The 27,639-nt window shown below is 38.3% G+C and overlaps 1 protein-coding gene across 5 annotated transcripts in view; it reads right to left on the bottom strand.

Annotated features, from left to right (window-relative positions):
- Nucleotides 1–26,313, bottom strand: part of MIS18BP1 (MIS18 binding protein 1) — a 60,758-nt gene extending 34,445 nt beyond the window's left edge. The window contains exons 1-7 of one of the 5 annotated variants that reach the window (XM_022570651.3): nt 26,196–26,313; nt 20,500–21,131; nt 16,234–16,344; nt 15,129–15,604; nt 8,765–8,838; nt 6,951–7,081; nt 1,601–1,688 (exon numbers count right to left, since the gene is read on the bottom strand). In XM_022570651.3, the coding sequence (XP_022426359.2) occupies nt 1,601–1,688; nt 6,951–7,081; nt 8,765–8,838; nt 15,129–15,604; nt 16,234–16,344; nt 20,500–21,040 (1,421 nt within the window). In that variant the 5' untranslated portion in view covers nt 21,041–21,131; nt 26,196–26,313. The other 4 variants (XM_089907661.1, XM_022570648.3, XM_089907660.1 and 1 more) reach the window with 4 other exon arrangements.
- Between the last annotated feature and the right edge of the window lie 1,326 nt (nt 26,314–27,639).

The following is a 27,639-nucleotide window of genomic DNA, read 5'->3' on the forward strand; positions in this document are numbered from 1 at the left end:
TGTTCCCATATCTCTTCCCTCTTGCATCTCCCTCCCTCTCACCCTCCCTATCCCACCCCTCTAGGTGGTCACAAAGCACCGAGCTGATCTCCCTGTGCTATGCGGCTGCTTCCCACTAGCTATCTATTTTACGTTTGGTAGTGTATATATGTCCATGCCTCTCTCTCGCTTTTCAGTACTATCTATGTTGCTTTTCCACTACAAAGGCAGAGTCGAGTAGCTGTGATAGAGGCAACATACCCATGAAAATACTATCTGCCCCTTTACAGAAAAAAACTGCCAGCCCCAGTTATACCTTATTACATTGTGACATGATTAGTCAACTTACACAACCTATCCCCTATGAGTTTTTAAGGGCAAGAATTAATCAAATTCAGACTTCCCTCATGGTCCAATGGTTAAGAATCCACCTGCCAAGGCAAGGGACACAGGTTCGATCCCTGGTCTGGGAAGCTCCCACATGCCGCACAGCAACTAAGTCCGTGAACCACAACTACTGAGCCCACAAGCTGCAACTACTGAGCCTGCAGGCCATAACTACTGAAGCCCGTGCACTCTACGGCCCGCATGCCGCAACTACTGAGGCTGCATGCTGCAACTACTGAAGCCCATGTGCCTAGAGCCCATGCGCCGCGACTAGAGAAGCCACCACAATGAGAAACCCACGCACCTTAACGAAGAGTAGCCCCCGCTCCCTGCAACTAGAGAAAGCCCACGCACAGCGACGAAAACCCAGCGCAGCCAAAAATTAAAAAAAAAAAAGAGTACAAAGAAAACAAACAAACAAACCAAGATTTAAAAAAAAAAAAGTAATCAAATTCTTCTTTGTTTTCCCAAGGCTGATACAGTGTCTGCTAAGCAAATGACACTTAGTAACTACTGAGGGAATGAATGAATTAAAAAAGGACCAGGGCTTTCCTGGTGGCGCAGTGGTTGACAGTCCGCCTGCCGATGCAGAGGACACGGGTTCGTGCCCCGGTCCGGGAAGATCCCACATGCCGCGGAGCGGCTGGGTCCGTGAGCCATGGCCGCTGAGCCTGCGCATCCGGTGCCTGGAGCCTGTGCTCCGCAATGGGAGAGGCCACAACAGTGAGAGGCCCGCGTACTGCAAAAAAAGACCAGACTTCCCTGGAGGTCCAGTGGTTATGACTCCACGCTCCAATGCAGGGTACATGGGTATGACCCCTGGTCAGGGAACTAAGATCCCACACGCCATGTGGTGTGGCCAAATAAGATAAAATTATTAAAAAAAAAAAAAGATCAAGAACTTCGGACTCATGTTTAACAGCTAAATGCCTCTTAAAGGGTAAGTGATTGTGGATGACTCCTTGAAATACATCAAAGGTTTTATTTTCCTTTTAGATTTATTCCATATTACAGAAGTTCTAGTAAAGTGTTACTGCCTTCTCAAAGTCTATGATCAAAGACAGCTTCAAAACTGGCATTTCCAAAAATACAAATTAAAACCACTTTACATTGGTTACATGAGTATATACATCTGTAAAAAGCTCATCAAATTTTATTCCTAAAAGATACAGTTTATCAAATGTAAAGTATACGTTAATAAAGTTGTTTTTTAAAAAGTTAGAAGGTACTTTACCTTAACTGTTCTAAAAAATTATCAATGTACTCTTTCCATTTTTCTGGAAATCCAAACATAAATTTCCTTATGAGATAATTTGGGTAACCTATTTAATGATAAACAAAAATTACTAGATTTTAAAGTGATGTCATTAATTCATTAAATAATTTAAAAATATATACTTATTGCTTACTATGTGCCAGGCACTGTCATAGATACTGAGGATTCAGCAGTTAACAAAACAAACAAAAATCCCTGCCTTCATGAAAACTGGCTTCTAAACAGAAAGCAAACCAATAAGTAAAACACCTCGTTTGTTAGATGGTCATCGATGCTATGGAGAAAATTATGCAGTTAAGGGGAATAGGGATACCAGTGTGTTCATTCTAAAAGAGGAGAAAGGGGGCAGGCAGCTTTTCAAAAAAGGACAGAGACATTCTCACAGAAATAGCATCATTTGAGTAAAGGCCTAGGACACGAAGGAGTGAGCAATGTGGCAATATAGGGTTAAAGCAGTGGAAGCAGAGGGAACAAAGTGAAAGGGTATGAAGCAAGAGTGTGCCCGGCCTGTTTGTAGAATGACAAAGAAATCAGTGTAGTTGAAGTGGAGTGAGGAGAGGCTACTCAGATAGGTAACAGAGGTAGTTGGGGGAGATTATAAAGCCTTGGGGTCATTTTATAAACCGAGTGTTTTACTTTGGGTGAGATGGGAAGCTATAGAAAAATTCTGAGCGGAGGAGTCACAGAATTTGACTTACTTTAACAGGACTGAATTAGCTGCTATTTTGAGAACAATCTGTGGAAGTACATAGGGAGAAACAATGACACCAGTTAGGAGGTTACAGCAATGATTCAGACAAAAGATGAGGAACGTCCAGACCACAGCGGTGCAGCAGAGGCCTGGGTTCTGGATATATCATGGAGATAATGCCAGTAGGATGTACTGACATACTAGATGTGAGTGTGAGAGAAACTGAGGAAACTGGCTAGCCACTGGAACCATGGAAAGAGAGGAAGACTGTAGGCTATATAGATTTAAGGGAGAAGACCAGGTTTTAGACATATTAACTCTGAGACATCTGTAGACATCCTAGTGGAGATGTCAAATAAGCAGACAGAAAATGAGTTGAGTGGCTCAGGGACTACTCTTCGTTACAGATAAAATTTGGCATTTGTCAAAATATGAATGAGATTTAAGCCTAAAAGAAATCAGCACAGCACTGAGTATAGAAAGAGCCGTAGTCTATCCCATCATTCAGAGGCAAAGAAGAAAGAAAAATAAGCAAAGAAACTAAGAAGGAACAGGGAATGAGGCAGTATGAAAATATGGTATTCCAGAAGCCAAGTAAAGCAAGTGTTTCAAGAAGGTAGGTGTGATTAACTGTGTCAAGTGTACACTGGATTTAGCAATGTGGGGGCCACCAGTGACTTTGATAAGGGCTGTTTTGGTGAAGAATTGAGGATTAATGCGTGATTAAAGAGAATTCAAGAAAAAATGAGAAAGAATTCAAGAGGAATTAGATCTAAGTATAACAAATCGTCTGAGCTGTTTTGCTGTAAATGAGAGCAACAGTGGCTGAAAGAAGTGTGGTTAAAAGAGGGCCCCCCCTCCCAGTTTTACTGAGAAATAATTGACATACATTACTATAAACTTAAGGTGTACAGTATGACGGTTTGATTTACACATATTGTCAAATGATTACCACAATATGTTTAGTTAACATCTAGCATCTCATATAGATACAATAAAAAGAAAAAAGCAATTTTAAAATTTATAAATGTTATGAGATGAAGATTTAGCATCTGCACCTCTCCTTCCTCACCCTCTCCCCACATTTTTACAATAATTTTAATTATATCAAAGATTGTTTGCATCATTATAACAATGTGAATATTGTTCACTGCAGAACCTATTAGAATACTGTGATTATATGTCCTTTCCCCATGCTGTACATGTCATCACTGTGACTCATTTTGTAACTGGAAGTTTGTATCTTTTAACCTCCCTTACCTATTTCACTCATTCCCTGACCTCCCTCCCTTCTGGCAAGCATCTGTTCTCTTTGAGTCTGTTTCTGTTTGTTCATTTGTTTTATTTTTTAGATTACACATACAAGTGAAATCATGTGTTATTTGTTTTTCTCTATTTCACTTAAAATTTATTACCTTCTAGATCCAGCCACGTTGTCACAATAGCAAGATTTCATTCTTTTTTATGGCTGAACAATATTCTTTTGTGTGTGTATATATATATGTACATATATATATGTACATATATATATATATATATATACACCCATCTTTTTTTATTTTAATGAATTTATTTATTTTTGGCTGCGTTGGGTCTTCATTGCTGCACACGGGTTTTCTCTAGTTGCAGCGAGCGGGGGCCACTCTTTGTTGTGGCAGGTGGGCTTTTCATTGCAGTGGCTTCTCTTGTTCAGAGCACGGGCTCTAGGCACGTGGGCTTCAGTAGTTGTGGCATGTGGGCTCAGTAGTTGTGGCTCAAAGGCTCTAGAGCGTAGGTTCAGTAGTTGTGGTGCACGGGCTTAGTTGCTCCGCAGCATGTGGGATCTTCCCGGACCGGGGCTCGAACCTGTGTCCCCTGCACTGGCAGGCGGATTCTTTGCCACTGCGCCACCAGGGAAGTCCCACCACATCTTCTTTATCCACTCATCCATCTATGGACACTTAAGGTGTTTCTGTATCTTGGCTATTGTAAATAATGCTGCAATGAACATAGGGGTGCATTTGTCTTTTCAACTAGCGCTTTTGTTTTCTTTGGAAAAATACCCAGAACTGGATTGCTGGATCATATGGTAGTTATACTTTTAATTTTTTGAGGAACTCCCATACTGTTTTTCCTAGTGGCTGTAAGGAATTTACTTTCCCACCAACACTGCATAAGGGTTCCCTTTTCTCCACATCCTCACCAACGCATGTTATTTCTTGTCTTTTGGATAATAGCCATTCTCACAGGCATGAGGTGATATCGCATTATCGTTTTGATTAGCGATTCCCTGATGATTAGTGATGTTAAGCATCTTTTCATATCTGTTGGCCGTCTGTATGTCTTTTTTGGGAAAAGGGTTGTTTCTTCTTGTGATATTGAGCTGTATGAGTTCTTTGTATATTTTGGGTATTAATCCCTTATCAGTAATATAGTTCGCAAATATCTCCTCCTATTCAGTAGGTTGCCTTATTTTGTTGACAGTTTCTTTTGCTGTACAGAAGTTTTTTAGTTTGAGGTAGTCCCATCTGTTTATTTTTTGCTTTTGTTGCCCTTGCCTAAGGAGACAGATCCAGAAAAATACTAAGGCATATGTCAACGAGTTTACTGCCTGTGTTTTCTTCTAGGAGTTTTATGGTTTCAGGTCTTACATTTAAGTCTTTAATCCATTTTGGGTTTATTTTTGTACATGGTATGAGAAAGTAGTCTAGTTTGATTCATTTGCATGTAGATATCCAGTTTTCCCAGCATCATTTATTGAAGAGGCTGTCATTTCCCCATTATAGTCTTACCTCCTTTGTCATAAATTAATTGACCAAATAAGCATGGGTTCATTTCTGGGGCCTCTAATCTGTTTAGTTGATCTACGTGGCTGTTTTGGTGCCAGTATCATACTGTCTTGATTTCTGTAGCTTAGCAGTATAGTTTGAAGTCAGGGAGTGTGGTGCCTCTAGCTTTGTTCTTCATGTATTTAGGTGTTCCTATGTTGGGTGCATATATATTTACAATTGTTATATCTTTTTTTTGGATTGCTCCCTTTACCATTATGTAATGTCCTTTTTTGTGTTGTTACAAACTTTGTTTCGAATTGTTTTGTCTGATATAAGTATCGCTAACTTGGCTTTCTTTTCATTTCCATTTGCATGGAATACCTTTTTCCATCCCCTTACTTTCTATCTGCATGTCTTTAGATCTGAAGTGAGTCTCTTGTAGGCAGCATATATATGGGCCTTGTGTTTCTATCCATTCAGCCACTCTATGTCTTTTGATTGGGACCATTTAGTCCATTTGAACTTAAAGTGACATTTAAAGTAGTTACTGCCATTTTGTTAATTGTTTTCTGGTTGCGTTAGCAGTTTTTCTGGTTGTGTTTATAGTTTTTGGTTCCTTTCTTCTTATTTTTTTTTTTTTGCGGTACACGGGCCTCTCACTGTTGTGGCCTCTCCCGTTGCGGAGCACAGGCTCCGGACATGCAGGTTCAGCAGCCATGGCTCACGGGCCCAGGCGCTCCGCGGCATGTGGGATCTTCCCAGACCAGGGCATGAACCCACGTCCCCTGCATCGGCAGGCGGACTCTTAACCACTGTGCCACCAGGGAAGCCCTCCTTTCTTCTTTTGATGGCTATCTTTAGTGTTATATTTGGATTCCTTTCTCTTTTTTTGTGTATCTATTACAGATTTTTGGTTTGTGGTTACCATGAGGTTTATATATAGCGTGTGTGTATATATATTACATAGTATATATATATATATATAGTATATATATATAATTATTTTAAGTTGATGATCTCTTAAATACAAATGCATTCTAACAACCCTGATTTCTTACTCAAAAGAGGGTTTTTTGTTTTTCTTTTTGTTTTTTGATAGGAGAAAGGAGAATTACTGGAGTAATATCCTTGAGTAAAAGAGGATAGGAGCTGAAGCATAAATAGGTGGACACAGACAGGAACATGAAAAGTTTGTCCACAATAAAAGCAGGTACAGATACAAGCAGGTGAGCAAATGTGACAGAGAGGTTTTCTTTTGATTGTTCCTATTGCTCAAGTCCTCTTCTTGCTCCCCTACCCACCCAGATGAGAGAGGGAGGTAGGAGATGTGTAAAAATATGAAATAGTTATCAAGGATGATGGGAGAGTGAATGGATTAGGGAGCTGTGGTAGGATACCAAGGGGCACTAAGTGACCACAACTTGTTGCTGGTAATCATAAATTTAAGGTGGACTACTCAGATGTGTTTTTCTTCAGTCACTTTAGTTGTGTACAAGGCATAGGCAGAAAATTAGATTGTATCAGGACTGGGGTTGTACCGGGCAGGTTCAACAAAGAGAGGAATTGGGGAGCTAAATTATATTCTTATAATTTATTCTTACAATTTCTCACAAACAAGGAACATTTGACTTGAATGTTTTTTAAATTACTGGACTTAAAACGTCAATAAGAGTGATTAAACCAGAGGAAAGGATCAACATACAGAACAGTTTTACATAATGTTGGCAATTTTATTTTTAATTTTGAGTTTTGATATATAATTTTAAAACACCTAGTAAAAAGCAAAAAAATGTATATCACTGTTAGATATATGGTTAATTGTTTCACTTAGTAAACTAATTCATCAATTAGTAATGACAGTTTTTACCTGCTTCTTTCATGGAAATCCGGTCTATCATTCCTTTTAATATATACATGTTGCCTGATAAAGTCCTAAGTTTGTTGTGCTTAATCCGTTCTATAATTGCATTACTGTGCCAATATATGTTAGTGATGTCTCTAGGAGAAAAAATAGCTTAGTTAAAACCAAAACATTCACATTTTACCAAGAGTCACAATGTACATATATAAGCATGTAAATTTATAACAGAAAGTAATAAATTTGCCCTCCAGCTACAATACTATTAATCTAATTACAAAACATTTGAGGGCCAAACATTGCAACAGAACTCAACCTCTTGGCTAATGTGATCCTCAGAGTACCAAGAAACTGTATTGTGGCCAAACTATACCCCTAGTATAAAATATATCATTAGCAAGAAAGCAGAGCCTTCTTCATCTGGTGCTAACAACTGATGCTCAGCTTCCAAAGGATGATTCCCTGTCCCTCTCCTCAGGGACTATACTGTGTTAGCTTTCACGCAGTTATATGGTTTGGATTATTCTAATCTTGTGTTTTTTCCCCTCACTACATAGCCAAATGTCTTTACCTTCCTCTTTGGAAAGTACCAAAAAGAGGTTCAAATTGGGAAAAAACAAACTGCAGTATCAAATCACTGACCCACAAATCTACTCTTCATACTTCCTTACGTGAAACTAAGAATAAATATAAAATAGAAAAAAACAAAGTATGAAGATGTATTAGATAAATGTTGAACATTCTTTGATTCATTAGATAACTAATAAGAAACATTCTAAATATAAATGTAATAAATAAGAAAGTTAAGTTCTTTAGTTTGGTCAAATGGAATTAAATTCATATATTATACTTTAACACAACATTCTCATCTTCTGTTCTTTCTATCTTTATTTTATTTAACAAATATTTAAATAGTACTCTAAAAGTACTGTTCTCAAAGTCTTATAAATATTAACTCATTTAATCCTCAAAATAACCCAAAAGGTAGGTCATACTATTATTGTCATCATGCAGCTGAAGAAAATGAGACTGAAAGAGGATAAGTAATTTGCCCAACTCATACAGCCAGTAAAGAACAGTAATGGGATTCCAACAAGGGCAATCAATGCTGCCTCTGGATATTAAGGAAACGGGTGCAAGGCAGGCAGAAATAAAGTGAGCAAGACAGATTTTATACACTTAGCTTATAAACTTGCAGGTAAGTATCTTGAACAGTGATACACTGTATTGTTTTATTACAACCTTTTATTACAATTTTTTTTTAACTACTAAGAAAATTGGTTTTGAAGAATAGGAAATTGTGCTAATAGAGTAGCAGAACTAGGCAAAGCCCACTTACCAGATGATGCTTTCGCTTTAGGGAGAACCAGAAAGTGCAAATGATTACTTAATATGTAGCTGTATGGCAAAGTGTTATATATTTTGATTTCTTTTCTGGATCAGTAATTTATATCTGGTTGTCCCAATTTAGATGTGAGAATCTGGACTGAAATGCATGTAGTAATATTAACTAATCATATATAATTAAGCAGATAATACCAGTTCACTTATTAGAACCTCTGAAAAAAATAAAGCACTGTGTATACAAATTGGAGCTGTCACTATTTTAAAAATAATTTGAGTTAACAGACAAAAGCAAGAAAGCTGGTTACAATCACAATGGTCATACTCATTTTACTTTACTGCCATCAGTTTGTAACCTCATTAGAAAGTCTTTGTTTTGTACCAAGATGCAATCTGTCATGCATCTCCTTTTAAGCTCTTACACACAAGTATATCTTATCACAAATTTTATTAAAAGAATACCGAAAAGTTACACTTACGTCAATTTTCCTTCTACACATATAGCAGTGTTATCATTGATGACTTTAATCATCCATTCCTGTAGCTGGACTACCTAATTAAGCATAAAATGAAGTATGTTATTTTTTGTATTACTTGTAGCATATGCATTACAAAATCAATTTACATTAAATTAAAAAAAAAAACTTAGACGAGTAATCCAAATGAGTCCTTAGTGTTCATCTACGTAAGAATCACATTCTATTTTAAATAGCAATAAGGTAAAAACTCCTATACATAATTGAACAAAAGATGAATGGAGAACTTCCCTGGTGGTACAGTGGTTAAGAATCTGCCTGTCAGTGTGGGGACATGGGTTCAAGCCCTGGTCCGGGAAGATCCCACATGCCACAGAGCAACTAAGACACAACTACTGAGCCTGTGCTCTAGAGCCCGAGAGCCACAACTACTGAGCCTGCGTGCCACAACTACTGAAGGCCGCACGCCTAGAGCCTGTGCTCCGCAACAAGAAGCTAGCCACCGCAATGAGAAGCCTGCGCACTGCAGCAAAGAGTAGCCCCTGCTCTCCACAAGTAGAGAAAGCCTGTGCACAGCAACGAAGACACAATGCAGCCAAAACCAAAATATAAATAAATTAATTTAAAAAAAAAAGATGAATGGAGAGAGACTGAACTGAGGTTGTACTGCAGAGTTTGCTCTACAATCCAGAATCAATTATACTTTAAATATTCTTATGTCAAATACCCTTAACCACTAGGAGGAAAAAAACACCTAAAATCCTAAGGTATCCATTAAAATACCCAAACTCACAAAAGACCCAATAACTTGGAGAAAAAAACAGTTGTGTAATATACATTTCACCATCACTCTTACCCTTATATAATTAGAGCTTTTTTGTTTTTTTGCAAAGTTGATTTGGAGTTGCATTCAATTTCCTATAAAGGTGACTGCTAGTAATCTATATTTAGGATTCTATTCCAAAGCAAACAACTGAACAGCTCAGAGAATTCTTTATTTTAGGACAAGTAAAATCCTACATTACTATAAAGGAAGATTTCTGTGAACAACTGTGTTATGAAATTATTGCTTTTATTGTGTAACAATCTAATAATGAACTATTTCTGATGACAAATACATCCATAAAAGTCATACTTTGAGTCGCCATTTATTTTATATATAAAATTATAAACTTACATATAAAGACAAACTATTCTGTGGTAGTTTTATGCTGAGTCAGGAAACTAAAATAGAAGGGTATTCATTTAAAAAATTACAGGTAGGTAGGACTTGGGAAAGAGGCAATAAAATTTTTTTTTCCTACTTCTGCATTTGGAACTATAAGATATATCAAAGAATCTATCAGATGGAGATGGTATTAACAATAAAAGCTAACAGTAGGCAGTGTTCCAAGCATCTAAGATACACTGACTCATGTTATTCTCATAACACTAGGAGGCAGGTGCAATTATCTTCATTTCATAGATAAAGAAACTCTGTAAAGTCTAGTTCAATAACCTGCCCATATCACACAGAGCTAGTTAGTAGCACAGATGGGTTACAAATCTAGGAACTCTGGCTCCATGATCCTGTATCATACTGCTTACATAAAATACCAAGGGACTTCCCTGGTGGTCCAGTGAGTAAGACTCTGTGCTCCCAATGCAGGGGGCCCCAGGTTCTATCCCTGGTTGGGGAACTAGATCCCGCATGCATGCTGCAACTAAGAGTCCGTATGCCGCAACTAAGAAGTCCTCACGCAGCAACTAAAGATCCCACATGCTGCAACTAAGACCCCGCACAGCCAAAATAAAACAAAAAACAAAAAACAAAACAAAACAAACTATGTTGTTAAAAAAAGAAAGAAAAAATCGGAACTTCCCTGGTGTCGCAGCGGTTAAGAATCTGCCTGCCAATGCAGGGGACATGGGTTTGATCCCTTCTCCAGGAAGATCCCACATGCCGTGGAGCAACTAAGCCAGGGCACCACGACTACTGAGCCTGTGCTCTAGAGTCCGGGAGCCACAACTACTGCAGCCCACATGCCTAGAGCCTGTGCTCTGCAATAAGAGAAGCCACTGCAATGAGAAGCCTGTGCACTGCAATGAAGAATAACCCCCGCTCGCTGCAACTAGAGAACTCCCGCGCACAGCAATGAAGATGCAATGCAGCCAAAAATAAATTATTTAAGAAAAAAATCAAATATTCATTCATCAAACATTTGTTGAGCTCTACTATGCTCCAGGCACTGGTTTAGGCATGGGATTCATCCAGAAACAGAATAAAAAGGCCACCCTCTTTAGAGCCAACATTTGTGTTGTATGTGTGGTGGTGGTGAGGGTTGGTGAGGGGGCTGGAAACAAGCAGAGTGGTGGTGGTGATATTCAAATAAATGGACAAATAAATAATAAAATGTCAGGCAGTGATAATATTAAAAATAAGTATAAATGGAGGATTTTTTTTTAGACAGGATAGTCAGGGAAGGTCTTGGAACAGAGAACTGAATGAAGTAAGGAATGAGCCATATGGATATCTGGGAGTAATTCTTCCAGGTAGAGGGAACAAGTACAAAGGCCCTAAGTAGGTAGCAAGGAGGGCACAGTAGCTTGAAAAGAGTAAGCAAGAGAGATGAGATGAGGCTGGATATCTCCAGGATTGAATTATGTAGAGTCCTACAAGCTATGGTAAAGGTTTAGTGTTTTCTCTCTCTCTTTTTTTGGCCGCCACGCGGCATGCGGTATCTTAGTTCCCCAACCAGGGATCGAACCCATGCGCCCCCCATCCCCCACTCACAGCCAATGAACGTGCTGTGGAGTCTTAATCACTGGACCACCAGGGAAGTCCCAGTGATTTCTCTTGAGGTGAGAAGTTACTAGAGGATTTTGAGCAGAGGAGTGACATGATTTAATATTCTATTAAGGGGCTGCTGGGTAGAAATTGGCCTATATATAAAGATTCTGGCCTCTATTTAGAAAACAGACTGAAGGGGAGAGAGGCAATAGTGGAAACAGGGAGACTATAAGGCTACTGTAGTAATCCAAGAGATTACTGTGCCTTGGACTAGGAGGCAGTGGTTGAGCAATAAGGAGTGGTCAGATTCAGGACAGCAGAGACAACAGGATTTCTTCACAGTTTAGATGTGCAGTATGAGAGAGAGAGACAGAGACAGAGAGACAGAGAAAGAGAGAGAGAGAAAAAAAAGCCCAAAATGAACCTAAAATTTTTACCTAAGTATTTGGTGAAATGGTATTACTATGTACCAATATGGGACACAATGTTAAATTTGAGATGCCTATTAGGTATCAATAGAGAAGCTGTACAGATAATTGCATATGTGAGTAGGGTTTACAAGAATGTTCTGGGCTGGAGATATATATTTGGCAGCTATCAGCAGAGAAATGGAATTTAAAGCTATGGCACTGGATAATAATAGTCTAGAGAGAATCAGTTTCTAGGATTCTAGGGAATCCAACATTTACAGGTTGTTACAGGAGAAAGTAGCAAAGGGGAGTGAGAATGCCCAGTGAGGTAGCAGAAAATTAGGAGAGAGTTCCTAGAACCTAAGCAAAAAAGCAATACAAAATTTTGAGAAGGATGTTCTGATTCACTGTGTTAACCTCCCCCATGAGTGACAGAATAAGGAATAAGAATAATCATTGGATTTAATGATATGGAAATCATTGGTGAACCTGAAAAAAGCAATTTTCATGGCGTAGTGAATATGAATGTCCAAAGTGGAACTTGTTCAATAGGGAATGAGATAAGAAGAAATGATCACTGTGAATACGTATACCTCGTTCAAGGTGTTTTGCTGTAACAAGCAAACAAAAAAAGGGGTGGTAGCTGGAGTGGGATATGGAGTAAAAGGAAGGTAGACTTTTTCTTCATATTTTTTAAAAAACACAGGTCATGTTTCAGCATGTTTATATACTAATGGGAATGATGCAGAAGAGAGGAAAAATTTGAGGGAAGAAGGACAAAATCCTTTAGGTGGTAGGAGGAAATGAACTGGCCTTGAAAAGGAACACAAACTGTTCATCCATTTTAACAGAAGGAAACACAGAATATGTGGATATAGCAGCAAACAGACTGATAGATTTGGTGATGGGAATATGAGGTTCTCAATGAACTGAGAATGAGGAGGAAAGAGAAGGTTTGGAGGTTTTAAGAGAGAATAAGAGTGGCATACTCCTCTAGGAAAGTCAGAGCGTGGGGTGGATTGACAAGTGAAATCTAGCAGGACTGATGGGCAATACTGAGAGCCCATTTAAGGTTTGTTGTCAATTTTAAAATGAGACTAGTCAACATCGTTGTACATTTTGTTCCAGTCATCTTCTACTTCTCAGGTACAGATGTGTAGAAAAAAAAAAAAAAAAAGTAAAATTTAACCAGGGTTACAATTTTGCCAGAGGAAGACAGAAGGAAAAGCAATAAACAGAACTGAGTTTAGTCAAGGGGATGATTATAATGATGGACCATGGACTCTATGTAAGGTAAGAGAAATGAGGACAGAAAAGATTTGATGAACTGAAGGTTGTCTTAGTGGGGTGGAGTACTGATGGTGGGGATGGGGGAAAAGTACTAGAGGTACAATGATCTGAGCACACAGGATTTAATAGTGAGAGTGGGATGCTTGAAAGTGAGGAGCTGGTGCATGGACTGGCAAAGACAAGGGATGGGTATGACTAGAGTTGAGGGTATTGGTAGGGAGAACGTCTCTGAAAATCAAGAATTCAAGGAGGCTGGATAGATTATCTACATGGATATTGATGTCACAAGAGTTGACGACAGAAGGAGTAGCAGAGGAAAAAGTAACAGGTGTCAAAACCCTTCAACAGGATGCAAGCTCATGACTAGGAGGTTGCACTATAGATGACTACAAAAGGAAAGAGGGAGTGGTAAAGACTTATGACACATGCTTCAAAAGTTAGGGAGGGGGAAGGAGTGGTTTTAGAGAGAAGGAAGGAAAAATGACCTGCAACAAGGATGAGGAACAAGAGGAACGCACATTATATCATCTCTAGGTCCAACAGAATATGGGATATGGGAGAAAAAAGAGCCACCAATTAAGAGAAACAGCCATAATTTTAGTTAGAGCAAAGTTAAGAAATGTTCATAGAAGATTGAGAATATAACATTTTGCTAATGCTGTAACTCGAGTTCAAGAGAGCAATGTCATGTTGGGAGAGTTAAAGATGAGTGAGAGACTGGGTCAGACTAAGGCATGTACAGAACTGTATAGAGACCTGGGAGGCTTAGACTTTGTGTAGTAGCTGAGGTAAACAGTACTATAGAGGTGATGGAATTAATACTGTAGGGTCTCTTAGAACAGATGTCTTTAAATCTTTTACTTAATCCACCTCATATTTTTAAGACAACATCTAAAACTTTTCCTCGTAAGTCTAAACATTTGCAAATAATGCAATTTCCAATAAATACACTGAGATACGAAACTGTAACTGTTATATCACTCTTAAAAATGTAGACAGGGACTTCCCTGGTGGCACAGTGGTTAAGAATCTGCCTGCCAATGCAGGGGACACAGGTTAGAGCCCTGGTCTGGGAAGATCCCACATGCCACAAAGCAACTAAGTCCATGCGCCACAACTACTGAGCCTGTGCTCTAGAGCCCGCAAGCCACAACTACTGAGCCTGTGTGCCACAACTACTGAAGCCTGCGTGCCTAGAGCCCGTGCTCTGCAACAAGAGAAGCCACCACAATGAGAAGCACGTGCACCACAAAGAAGAGTAGTTCCCTCTCACCTCAACTAGAGAAAGCCGTCGCACAGCAATGAAGACCCAACATAGCCGAAAATAAATAAATAAAATAAATTAAAAAAAAAAATTTAGACAGAATTCAAATATCATCTCAGTCTGATACCTACAAATCATCCTTTTAAAAATAAAGGCTCAAACCTTTACCAATTGGAAAGTTTACATTGTATCTTCCTCCTTGAACTTGAATTTCTATTACACTTCCTTCAGAGAACTTATCCTAATATAACATAGTTTGATGGTCTAAAGTCTTTCATTGATCCCTCTGTATTACAACAGAAAAACTTCTCAAATCTTCAGATGCTGTAACTCTTCTTTTAATTGCTCTGTTAATAGAAGCCCAAGAATCAGGAAAAATAAAATTTAAGAAGAATACCTCACTGTTCATCCCCAAAGGGAGTTGAAGACTGTACTAGTAATAGAGCAAAGTAAGAGTTAATGCCTAGGTCTTACTTTTAATCCACTGTTCTTTTCACTAGGCCACACTGCCTCTACACTAAATAATATCAAAACTCCAAAATGAAGATACTGTTAATGAGAAAGCAAAAGAGCTCATGCTCTTGAAGAATGGGGGTAAAAACAAATATACATCTGCCTTAAAAGTTTTCCTACCTTATTTTTTTTAACTCCATTAGTAATAGTTTGGCATGTACTTGGAGAAAGTTTCCAGGCATTGCTTTTGGATCTCTGAGGTATTCCTGTATGAAATCTTGGAGTTGCAAGCACAATTTTACATGTATCATTCATGGAACCTGGAAGATCAGTCTCCCTGGGCATTGTTTTCTCATTTCCTTCCTTAATTTCCTGTTTTGAAGTGCCTTCTGTTGTAATCTTACTATCATCAGAAACCATTAATTGACTGCCGTTTTTAAAAGGAACACAGAGAGTCTCAATGGTGGTATTTTGGGATTTTTCACAGGTAGAATCAGTGCCTTCTAAAACAAATGTGTCCTTTTTGGACTTAGTGGTTGCAACTGTATTCTCCTTAGAGTGAAGAACTTGTCTAGCCAACTGAGCTCTAGTTAATGCCTTGTTTGAGACTCCTGCAGCTGAATCATTTTCATGTTCTTGGTTCAGAATTGGAAGCTCTGCAAAAAACACAAAACCAAACAAAATTTATAGAAGGATAATATGAAATTAAAAGAGAGCAACAGAACAACTGAAAACTTCTAATATTTTTTTCCTTTTTAAAACTGAAGTATAATTGACTTAAATATTAGTTTCAGGGTATATAACATAAGGATTCAGTATTTTTACACATTACAAATAACACATAACATAGGATCACCAAAATAACTTGTTACCATCTGTCACCATGCAAAGTTATTACAATATGATTGGCCACATTCCCTATGCCGTACATGAAATCCCCGTGACTTATTTATTGTATAACTGGGAGTCTGTATTACTGATCTCCCTCATCTATTTCACTCATATCCCCCGCCCCAAGCAACTACCAGTTTGTTCTGTATATCTATAGGTCTGTTTCTGTTTTGTTATGTTTGTTCATTTGTTTTGTAAAACTGTTTATATTAAAAAGTCTTCAGGTTAGAAATGTTCCACCCTCCTGCCCAGTCTTTCCCTGAGTGCAGCTGGCTTTTACAACTCAATCTTTTATCCAGTCAATGCTTGTTGCCTACACAGGGGAAATAATTTTATCTAGCACATTTAGCTATACATTGAAATAACAAACAAAACAAAACAAAAAGCACTTTACCATAAGTTAAATTGCACAGAGGTGCCTTCTTTTCCTGCTGATATTGAATCTTTTGCTTGATTGACAGGAAAATATTATTTGATGATTCTGAAGGAACTTCTTGGACCGAGGCTGCGTTTTTTGTTGTTTTTTTTTAAAAGAAAGAAGTTGAGTTGTATTAGTCACTGAGAAGAAAAAACTGCCTTAAAAAAAATCTTGGAATTGACTTAGGTTCAGTAATGATCCAACCAATAGTGTATACTTACGGAATATATGACAGTTACATTAAGTTTTTTCCCTTTATTATTGTCTCATGCCTTCAACAGATTATCTATACCTACATTATGCTGAGAAAAAAATTTTTTACAACTTCTCCACATTACTTGCCAACTCTAGACAAAAGTATACTACTGAACTTAGAAGCCTAGACATCTGGAATAACATTCTGTTTCTGCCACAAATCAGTGTTAAGGTTATATATGAAGTGCCATCCAGCCTTGAAAATTCTGATTTTGCTTCTGGTTGCTGGAAATTTCTAAAATGTGGAAGAACAGTTGAAAAGTTGTAACTTATACTTTAAAAATCAAAATGTTGAGATTCAGTAGCAGACTAAACCATAATTTATACTTCTTTGACATCTCTTTAGCAGGTCTTCAAAGGCACAAATCTGGTAGGCTTATCAACTAGAAAAATAGGAACTAATAGTATTATTTACATTTTATTCTGCTTTACATCCTAGATGGTTAGTTTTGTTTCTTGAACACAGAAATGAATTTCTTTCACACAAAAAGGGGAAGGTAATCGACTTAATTTGTACCAGAGAAGGAAAAACTGAATTATTTTATATGCTTAAATTTTTTTTTTTTTTTTTTTTTTGGCGGTACGCGGGTCTCTCACTGCTGTGGCCTCTCCCGTTGCAGAGCACAGGCTCCGGACAGGCAGGCTCAGCGGCCATGGCTCACGGGCCCAGCCACTCCGCGGCATGTGGCATCTTCCTGGACCGGGGCACGAACCCACGTCCCCTGCTTCGGCAGGCGGACTCTCAACCACTGCACCACCAGGGAAGCCCTATATGTTTAATTTTAAATATTACACTTGAAAAAATTAGTAGTGATTATACTTTAATAAGTATGCCGCTTTGGCCTTAGAAACCTTAATATAAAGATTATAATGATGTGTCATAAAAGAAGGATAAGTTTCTATTTCTTTAATTCTTTCTACTAGAAATGAAAAAGCAATGTAGTAAAGATGAGTAGGTAATTTAATCAAATATAAATAACATGCTATATAGAACTTGGGCCGTTTATTTGAGAGTCCAAGGATCCATGCAGAGACTCTCCAAAAGATCTCTGAAAATATATACAAAATCTGTGTTTGTATATATGTGCATTTTCTGGGGAAAGATTCATCAGATTCTCAAAGTAGTCAGTTACTTCTCTCTAATTCCACTTTACATATAAAACATGCTTTAATATACATTATTTCATTTGCTTCCCCCTTTTTTCCTAGACTGCATGAGATTATTTTGTATACTCCCCCACCTCTATCCTAAACTCCCTTAGAAAACTCTGCTTTTTGTGTCAAAATATATCACTGTCTTTGAAATGCAACAATATACCCACAATCTATCGTACAGTAGTTAAGAGCATGGGCTTTCTAATAGATACCTGTATTTAATTCTCAGCCCATCACTTATTACCTGTGAGACACAGAGCAGATGTGACATATTTAAAAGCTCCAACTCCGAGACTATTAAATAAGCATGTAACCACAGTGTTTGCTCAAAGAATCAAAAGAAATAATGCATGTAAAGTATCTTTATCAATTATTGCAACTCATTAAAATCTCAATTTCAAGTGTCCCAATTTCTGATCACCTTATATCTTTCCAGATCATTCTCTCAAATTCACTGACTATCCCAACAAGACCTACACTTCTTCACACTTCTTCACCTCCTTCAGGTCTTCTTTTCTCTGTCTAACCAACTTAAATTTCATGGCCAATTGTGACCACCCCCTTGCACACACACCCCAACTCCTTTGTCCTTTTTTCACATCATCCTACAGGCATACCTCGGAAATATTGTGGGTTGAGTTCCAGACCACTGCAATAAAGTGAGTATCACAATAAAGTGAGTCATGTGAATTTTATTTCCCAATGCATATGAAAGTTATATTTATATTATATTGTAGTCTATTAAGAGTGCAACAGTCTTATGTCTAAGAAAAAAATGTACATAACTTAATTTAAAAAATTATTGCTAAAGACACAATTTTTTTTATAGCAACTTTACTGTTTAAAAATGGTAACCATTATCTGACAACACAGGATTGCCACAAACCTTCAATTTATAAAGACCGCAATATCTGTGAAGAGCAATAAAGTGAACTGCAATAAAACAAGGATGCCTGTATTTGGCAAAATTACAGTCCTGATAAAATCCAACCCCCTTCCTATTCCCCACCAGCACCTACGCAGCTAGAGGAAAACTCACAACCATACTGATTGGTCTTATCTAAATTCATGCCCACAAATCTCAAGTAAGTCCTTAACATTGCCCAGGAAATCAGGCCTAGGCCATTTACTCTTTCGCTCTCCTACACTATTCAAACCTCCTCAAACTTCAATACCTGCTTCCCATTCTCACTCTCAACTGATGACTTGACTTCGTATTTCAGATTATTTCTGAAGTCACATAACACTGCCTACCTTCTTGTTTGATGTTGTTTATGTTCCTAGCAAAGGCCAAACATCCACTTTTAGATTCTATTCCCTCTCAACTACTCAAGAATATCATACTACAAATCTCAGTTTTTCCTTCCCTAGTGGATCATTCCCAAAAGCACACCAAGATGATGTTATTTCACCAATCATTAAAAACAACAAGATCTTCTTAAACCATACTTCCCATATTTCTCTGCTCCCCTCAAAAAGAACTATGTTCACCATCATCAATTTCTCTCCTCACACTCTCTCTTGAACCCTCCTGAATCACGTTTTTGCTCCTATCACTCCACCAAAACTGCCCACATCAGTCATCAATGATTTCCACGTTGCTAAATCCAATAGTCAAATCTCAGCCTTCATCTTTCTTGACTGATTAGCAGCATTAGACACAGCTAATGACAACTTCCTCAAAAGCATTTTGTTTTCTTGGGTTTTTCTTCTTCCTCATCTTCTCAGTGGCCTTCAGTACTTCCTACTCTTTCTTCTAACTTCTAAATTTCAGGGTGCCCCAGGACTCATCCTTGAATGTTTTTTCTGTGTACACTTACTCCCTGATGATCCCATCTAATCTCATAGCTTTAAATACCATTTAGGTGCTAATGACTCTCAAATGTATTTTTCACACCTGGACCACTTCCCTAAATTCCAACTACTTTTTTTCAAAAGCCTAATTCACAACTACACTTCAATTTTTAACAGACATATCAAAATTGACATGACAAAAAACATAATTGCTGAGCCCCCAACCCCACTCCACCTCTGTCTGCCTCACCTCAGTTAAATCGTTCCAGTTGCTCGAGCAAAAAAAAAAACAAAACCAAATAAACAAATCACCCTTTATACCTCTTATATTCCCCATCCAATCTCTAAGCTAATGCTATTGGCTCTTCCTTCAAAATATATCTGGAATTCAGCCACTCCTTATTATCTTCACTGCTACCACCTGACCAAGCCAACACCCTCTCTCAACTGAATTACTTCATTAACTATTTCAAATTTAAAAATATAAGTCAGATCGTGTCATTCCTCTGCTCAAAACTCTCCAGTGGCTCCTTAATTTGTTCACAATAAAAGCCCAAACTCTAACATTCACCTATAAGGCCCTGCATTATCTGACCCTCTATTTATCCACTCCTTCCCAGCTCTGTCCACTCACCCATGATAATCTCACAGCTAGTCCACATGCTTCTATTTCAGGGCATTTGTACCAGCCGAAGGATCATCCTTCCCCATTCAGTTCCCAAGATATCTGTATCTAGTGCCTCCTTCAATTTTTGGCTCAAATGCCACCTTATTGAAACATTGACCACCCCATTGAAAATTACAACCTCCTCCAACTCTCCCCATCAAGCTTACTCTTTTTCTTTCCAGAGCATTTTTCTTCTATTATACCCTAAAATATACTTATTTGGTGATCTGTCTCCCAGCAACTGCATGTAAGCTAGCTTCATGAGGGCAGAGATTTTTGTTCATTTTGTTCACTGCTCTATCCCGCCCGAGTGCCTAAAACAGTATCAGACACAATAAACACTTTTTAAACCAACACGTAATAAAACTAACCTCTTAGTGAACTGTCTTCTGGTTGGAACGATTTGTTGTTTTCCTTTCCTTCACAGAGGTAGGTATGCCGTAATACTCCTTCCTCAGCTCCGTTAGGAGTGAAAATTTTATTACTTTCATTTTTTGGTGGTTCCAACAAACTGTTTCTTGATGCTTGTTCTTGCTTGTTATGTAGTACTTTTTCTTTCATTCTTTGAAATATTTTTCCTGGTGATTCATAGCTTGCTTTATTTTTTAATCCATCCTTGTTGGGTTTTATAGCACTGATATCAAGAGAACTGTTAGAGGTGGTGGCCTCTGCTAGCATGGTAGATTGAAATATATTTTTATTATTAAAAACTGTTATTCCTAGGAACTGACTCTTTTTATGGTCATTCCATTTTAAAGAGGACTTCTGATATTTCGCCAAATCTTTTACAGGAGTAAGTGTGCCTGAAGGAATGCTGTCAAAAAAGACTGCATGCATGGGCATATTTCTCCTCTGAGAAGATGTCTCTGAAGACAAGTGAATTCCTGGATGTTTCAAAGGTGTTGCAATCATCTTGATAAACAGTAGCAACAAATTTCCTCTAACAGAATATTCACTTAAACACAATTTTCAGGATAGACCTTCAGCAAGGGGCCAGAAGAACCTGTAGTTCAATGTGAAATCAACCTTTACCATGCTTTGGTACAGAAAAAGTTAAGTTTATTTGCTTTCCATAACAACATTGTACTAATTAAAAGGTTTAATCGGTTCATAACAACACTGGATAATCTATAGCTCACAAATCAGACGAAGATTTTATATTTTTGTTAAAGCCTCATTTTACTATTTTTCAATGATAAACAGTTTGGCTTTTAAATTTACTTCTCTACGAAAAACCAGCTTTCACCAAGTCTTCTACTTAATCGCTCTAGGGGCTGAATTTTGAATATCTGTTTTGGAAATTTATTTGAACCTCAAGTCCTGGAAGTTCCAATCTAATATTTGCATCAAAAACCATTAACTGACATTTGCATATGGCACTACATTAAGTTATAAAAGATCAAATTTCACCAATATGGTTTTTCCTTTTAGGCACTTAAATTTTAAGGCAGCAGCTACAATGATATATCCTAATGAAGGCTAAAAATCCATTCAAATTTTAAGTTAAATAATCTCCAATCCTGATTTTGTTATGCTGCAGAACATTTTAATTGTGAGGTTTTTGTTTTAAAAAAACCTCAAATCAAAAGTAAATTATATACATTCCAATTTTCTGAACACTTACCGCTACTTAGAACTTTTAGAGGAAATCATGCACTTGGGCATACATGGTCTTAGACTTGTTTTAGCTTGCTTCTTACATATAAATTTTATTTCCCACACCTAGAAATTAAGATTCTAGGTGATGAACCATACAGTTACATTCTGTAACAGCTGGTAAATTAACAAAATATTTCAACCTGAGGAGCTCAGAACTTGAAAATCTAGATTTATAGCATCTCTGATCACTGAATTTATAACTATTCCAACCAGTCTTTGACATCATATAAACATAAAAAGCCTATTTCAGAAAATAAAAATGCAATCAGACCCAAGACATCAAGTATCTTTATCTACAGTAACTTCTGTAAGAAACAAATATGCAAGTTAAAAAGTCATATACGAATTACCATTTTATCCAACAGTTTATAAGAGAAAAAAAGAAGGAAATATTCCTCGATAACAAGAGCTGACAAAAAAGGGTTATCCTGGGAATGACACAAAAACCACTGAATTCAGCAAAATGTATTAATGTATATATTTATGCATTTGGCAATGTGGTAGTGACAGGAACGCTGTGCTGAGAGTTGTAATACTCACTAGCCATTCTCTCTAAGCTCTCAAAACAAAAATGAATAAACTGGGACAATTGCATGGAAAGAAGGCAAAGTATGTGCAGGTTTACACAATCTCAATTCCTTAGAACCTAATGAAATGCTCAGCAGGAAGTATAAACTGCAAATAAACTAGCAGAACTAAGAACAGGCCCAATCTGTAGCACAACAGTCCTCCCCCCCCCCCACTTCTCCCAGGGGTGGATACATTATAAGACCCCCAGTGGATGCCTGAACCTGTGGATAGTGCCAAACCCTATATATACACTATGTTTTTTCCTTTATGTACATATGTATGATAAGGTTTAATTTGTAAATTAGGCAAAGAATAAAATAAAACAATTATAACAATATACTGTAATAGGGACTTCCCTGGCGGTCCAGTGGTTAAGACTCCGCACTTCCAATGCCGCAGGGCACGGGGTCGATCTTGGTTGGGGAGCTAGGATCCCACAGGCCACGCGGCACAGCAAAAATAAATAAAAAATAATAAAAAGTAATAAAAGTTATGTGAATGTCATCTCTCTCACTCAAAATATCTTATTGCACAAATTTAATGCCTTTCCAACTTAACTAAGCATTTATCATGCACTGTGGCTGTAAACTTTTGCAGTTTGGGGTGCAATAGCAAAATCTGCATGCATTTCTTTTTCCTTCTTCACAATTTTACAAATAGAAGATTCGGTTTTCACCCAGACCTTAACAACCTCAGCATACAATTGTTTTTTCCTCATTAAGTCAGGAGCTTTCAACTTTTCACTTAAAGGAACCAATTTACAGCTTCTCTTTGGCATATCCAAATTGCCAGCACCACTACTCTTGTGTTTTGGGGCAATTATTAAGTAAAATTAGGGTTACTTGAACACAAGCACTATGATACCTCGACGACAGTTCATCTGATAACCGAGAGGGCTGCTAAGTGACTAATGGGTAGGATATGCTGGACAAAGGGATGATTACCATCCCTAGCGGGACAGTGTGAGATTTCATCATGCTACTAAGAAAAGCATGCAATTTAAAACTTATGAATTGTTTATTTTTGGAATTTTTCATTTAATATATTCAGACTGCAGTTGACTGAAGGTAACTGAAACTGTGGGCCGAGGAAAGTGAAATGCAGGTAATGGGGGGGGGCGGTGGGGACTACTGTACACACGCAGAACTGTTCATCTAAAGGCAGATAATTACAGTCACAGTGAAAGTCTCCAAGAACCAGCACGCAACTCCTCTCTTTCATGTTGCCCAACTTCTTCCTTCTCAATTCAAACATGTAGTAGGATTGAGAGGTGTGTAGTCAAGATTCTGAAAATCCTCAAATTCCACTCACCCTCCCCAAAAGATGCAGAAAGTTCCTCTTTAAATAAGAAAGAGAAGCACCTCTTTCTTATTTATGTGATAAAGAGCAACTCAATAGAAGCGAAAAGAGTTGCCAATAGTTGCCAGATTTCAGTGCGGTTGGTGGAAAAGAGAAGGATATATATATATATAAAAAAAATCACCCACGATTTTCTCTGACCATAGAGGCTTTGCATAATAGATAAAGAAGAAAAACAAAAAGCCACTGGGTAGAGGCCACTCAATAAACACCTGAAGCCCCATTCTCTTCCTAGTTAACAGAAAAGCAAAACAAAGAAAATAAATCATGATGCTCAGACTCTAGGACTGAAGAAGAGAAGGTGAATTCTAAAATGGTATGCTTGTGCCTTCATTAACTGCTTAAAACTATTGGAAAATCTAATACTTATAATTTATTCTGAAAACTGACAAATTCTGATGTACTAGGAAAAAATGGCTATTTATTCAAAATAAATACTCAGACATGGGAAAACCATTATATAAAAAAAGCTAGCTATGAGCATTTATAGTATGTAAAAGGCAGGCTAAACAACTGTTATCATGGATATGATACTGAAAGTAATTTTTACTCTTCTTCCTAAGAAGACATGAAAAGTTCTAGGAATTTACTGTTGTGGTAATATTAATAATAATTATAATGGAATGGATCAAAGGCACACTAACCAAAACTGGGAGACAAGAGTTGGGAAAAAAATGAGAGGAACACTAAGTTAACTGGCAAATGATACATTTGGGGGGAAAAATGCAGCACATGACACACTGAGGGCCAATATAGATAACATTCAAAGAAACCAAATGAATCAATTTAAAGAAATGATCAACACAAAAAATGGCCAAAGGACATTTATGGCAATTAATGGAATACAAAAGGCCAATAAATGAGTCAAAATGACACTCCATTTTACTAATAAATGAAGAGCTGCAAATTAAAGCAGTGAGACTTCTTATGATCATCAGATTGGTAAAGATTAATTTCAAAATATAGGTTTGCATGCCAATGGGCAAGAAATTCTACTTAAAATTATTTTTCTTATAGAAACATCTACATAAGAATGCAAATATATATGTGGTAATAATAGTCAACATCTACTGCATATACATCAGATACTACTTAACCTTACAGCAATTCTTAAGAGTTAAATACTGTCATTATTCCCATTTTGAAGATGATGAACCTAAGGCATTGAGTCGTTAAATGACCAGTCCAAGGTCCCATTTACAATGGTTAAGAGCAGGACCTCAGTCTATCTGATTTCAAAGCCCAAGTTCTTAAACAGGCCCTATACAAGGATGTTCACTTAAGTACTGAGCTAATTATAAAGAATCTAGATGTCTACCAAGATGGGACAAAATTCTACTGTTCACTGAAGTACCAGGCTAACTAGAAACAATCTAGATGTCTATAAATATGGGACAAAATTCTGCTACATCCATACAACTGAATTCTATGTATTCAATAAAAGGATATACACACACACGCATATACTGATATAGAAAGTAACTAGACTAAATTAAAAAAGCAACAAAACAGGACGTACAATTGAATTTCTGTAAAAAAAAAAAAAGTCAAAAATAAACAAACACATCCAGGAGCATAAAGCATAGGGCAAAAAATCTGTAAGTGAGTATACCAAATTGTAAACAGCGTTTACCTTTGAAGTGCAGCGTTTATCTTTGATGAAGGGGCCTCCCACTACCTAAATAATTTTACTTACATCTGAAAATATTTGCAACTAATATGTAATTTAATCAGAAGAAAACAGAAGCTGGATGGATCAATTGTTTCTTTAGCTCTGTGGATGCTGGGTTCCAAGGTGAAGAATCGGGCAGTGACGCACACAATTCTCCTACCTGGTAATCTTAAAAAAAATTTTTTTTTTTCTATAAGTGATTTTAGAAGAAAAGCCTGGAGCGCTCACCATCGAAACGAATCCGAAGGAAAGTAGTCTACTCTCGATAACTACAGTAGACACGCAACAAATACACCCCGAATGAATGAGTAGTTGTGATACTACAGCCAAAGCCAGAAATGTACAGAAGTCCGAGAGAGCCCAGAATGCTGAAGCGCTGAGACTCGCGGCGCCAGAAAGGACCGGAGGCAGGAGGCGAGGGAAGAGGGGCGGGGCGGCCGTACCTTGGACGAAGGGCCTATAATGGCAAGACGGCTGCAGTCTGGGCTCGGCTTCGTGCTGGGGAGAGGGGGACCTGGGCGCCCCAAGACTCTCGCCTCTGGCCCAAGTCGGCCCCAGCTCGCAGCGGCCTAGCTCCAGGTGACGCTCACTTCCTCGGTGAGGTTCCCTAACCCCTAAACTGCTTGGGAATTCAAATCTGAAGAGCCCGCCCTCCCAGCCAGCCCGGGATTGGCGCGCCCAGGAACTGCGTCACCGTGCGTCTCACTGGGACTCAGGAAAACTGGGGGTGGTCCCCGCTCCGCGTGAGCAATGCTGTTTCCATAAAAACTGGGCAACCCCAAGCTGCACCGGGTACTGAGCACGCACCTATAGTCGTTCTCGGACTCGTTTTTTCTTCAGAGGGGCGCCAGCCCCACGTTCCGTCGCTCCTCCCGAAATGCTCTGCGGCAGGAAGGCGTACGTCGGACGTCGACTGCGCGCTCCCGCACTACTGCAGTTTAAGAAGCTTGGCCCTTCCCGGCTACCCTCCTGCTGTATGTGTGAAAGCTAACAGCTTTTGGTTAGGGCTACCTTCCTAGTGTGAGGAAACGGCTTGCTGAATACGTTTGAGAGAGCTTTTTAGTTTCCTCAGACCGTCAGATATCTGAGGCCGAGAAGGAACGTTTTGTTCTTAGGGGATAATGGACTGAATTCAAAGTTATACTTGCAATGGGATGTTTAGTTTGAGCTATTCCCCCAGGAAGTGTGATTTTTTTTTTTAAACCTGATTGTCTCGAATACTACTCTGGGTTGCGATGCAGTCGCGTTTAGATTTATCCCTGCCTTAGGCTACTCCCAGTGATGCTCTGCTCTGACTAACCACCCCGGCACGACGCGGTTGCTGGCTGGAAGCATTGTGTAGGGTACCTTGTTTCAGTCTTGGCGGAGGAGGAGCCAGAGGAGTAACTAGTGTTTTCAGCCTTAAATCCCTTCCAGCTCCAATCCTGCATCTTCTGTTCATGGACTCCGCCCCCCTCCCCCACCAAGTCAGCATTTAGGACAGGAGAGTTTATTTTTTGCCTCATCCAAGAAAATTCTCAACATCCTAGAGTCATGTATCGCATTTGTCCGTTAAGACTGGACTGAAATGGTTGTAATGGATTAATTTTTTTAAAGTGACTTTTGCGATTCCCTCTTCTAAATCTTGTATCCACTAAGTCTTGTGCTCACCGAATATTCAGAATCTAAAATATAAGTTTAAAACATCAAATGAATGCAAGTAAGGAAAATAAACCAGTTGGGGGTGGGAGGTGGGAAGCAAATCATAGATCAAATGAAGTTTCTGTCTGTGCAGCATAATGAGAAAATGGCTGGACATGGATTTGCACCAAATTTATGGGAAAAACCAGACTTAAAATATATGTTTAGTGTCGTCTATAAAATGCATTTTGTGGGATAGAGAGACTTTGAAAAGACAGGCATTCATACTTCAAAGTATCTGAAATAGAGGTATGAAAGATTTCTGTTCCTGATGATGGAGATAGCCATGGCTCACACATTCAGCCAAAACAGGAACCTTGAAATATTAACGGGAGACCCTCAGAATTACAGACTTTAATTTTTTAATTAGCCACTTCTCATGTGAGAAATGACTAGGATCTAGCATGCTCCAGGGTGAACAGCAACAGGAATTTACATAAAGGTGACTAATAATTTTCCAAGGAAAGCTGGATAACAGTTTGTGGATAAAAAGTGCAATGAGAAGGCATACAGGCCAAGGGACAATGTTCATCTGTCCAATGGGACATCAACATGCTGCCCTGGATGGACC

Source organism: Delphinapterus leucas, chromosome 2, assembly GCF_059928025.1.
Source record: "Delphinapterus leucas isolate spDelLeu-1000000601 "Yukka" chromosome 2, BTC_Dleu_Yukka2, whole genome shotgun sequence".
Taxonomy (NCBI): Eukaryota; Metazoa; Chordata; class Mammalia; order Artiodactyla; family Monodontidae; genus Delphinapterus; species Delphinapterus leucas.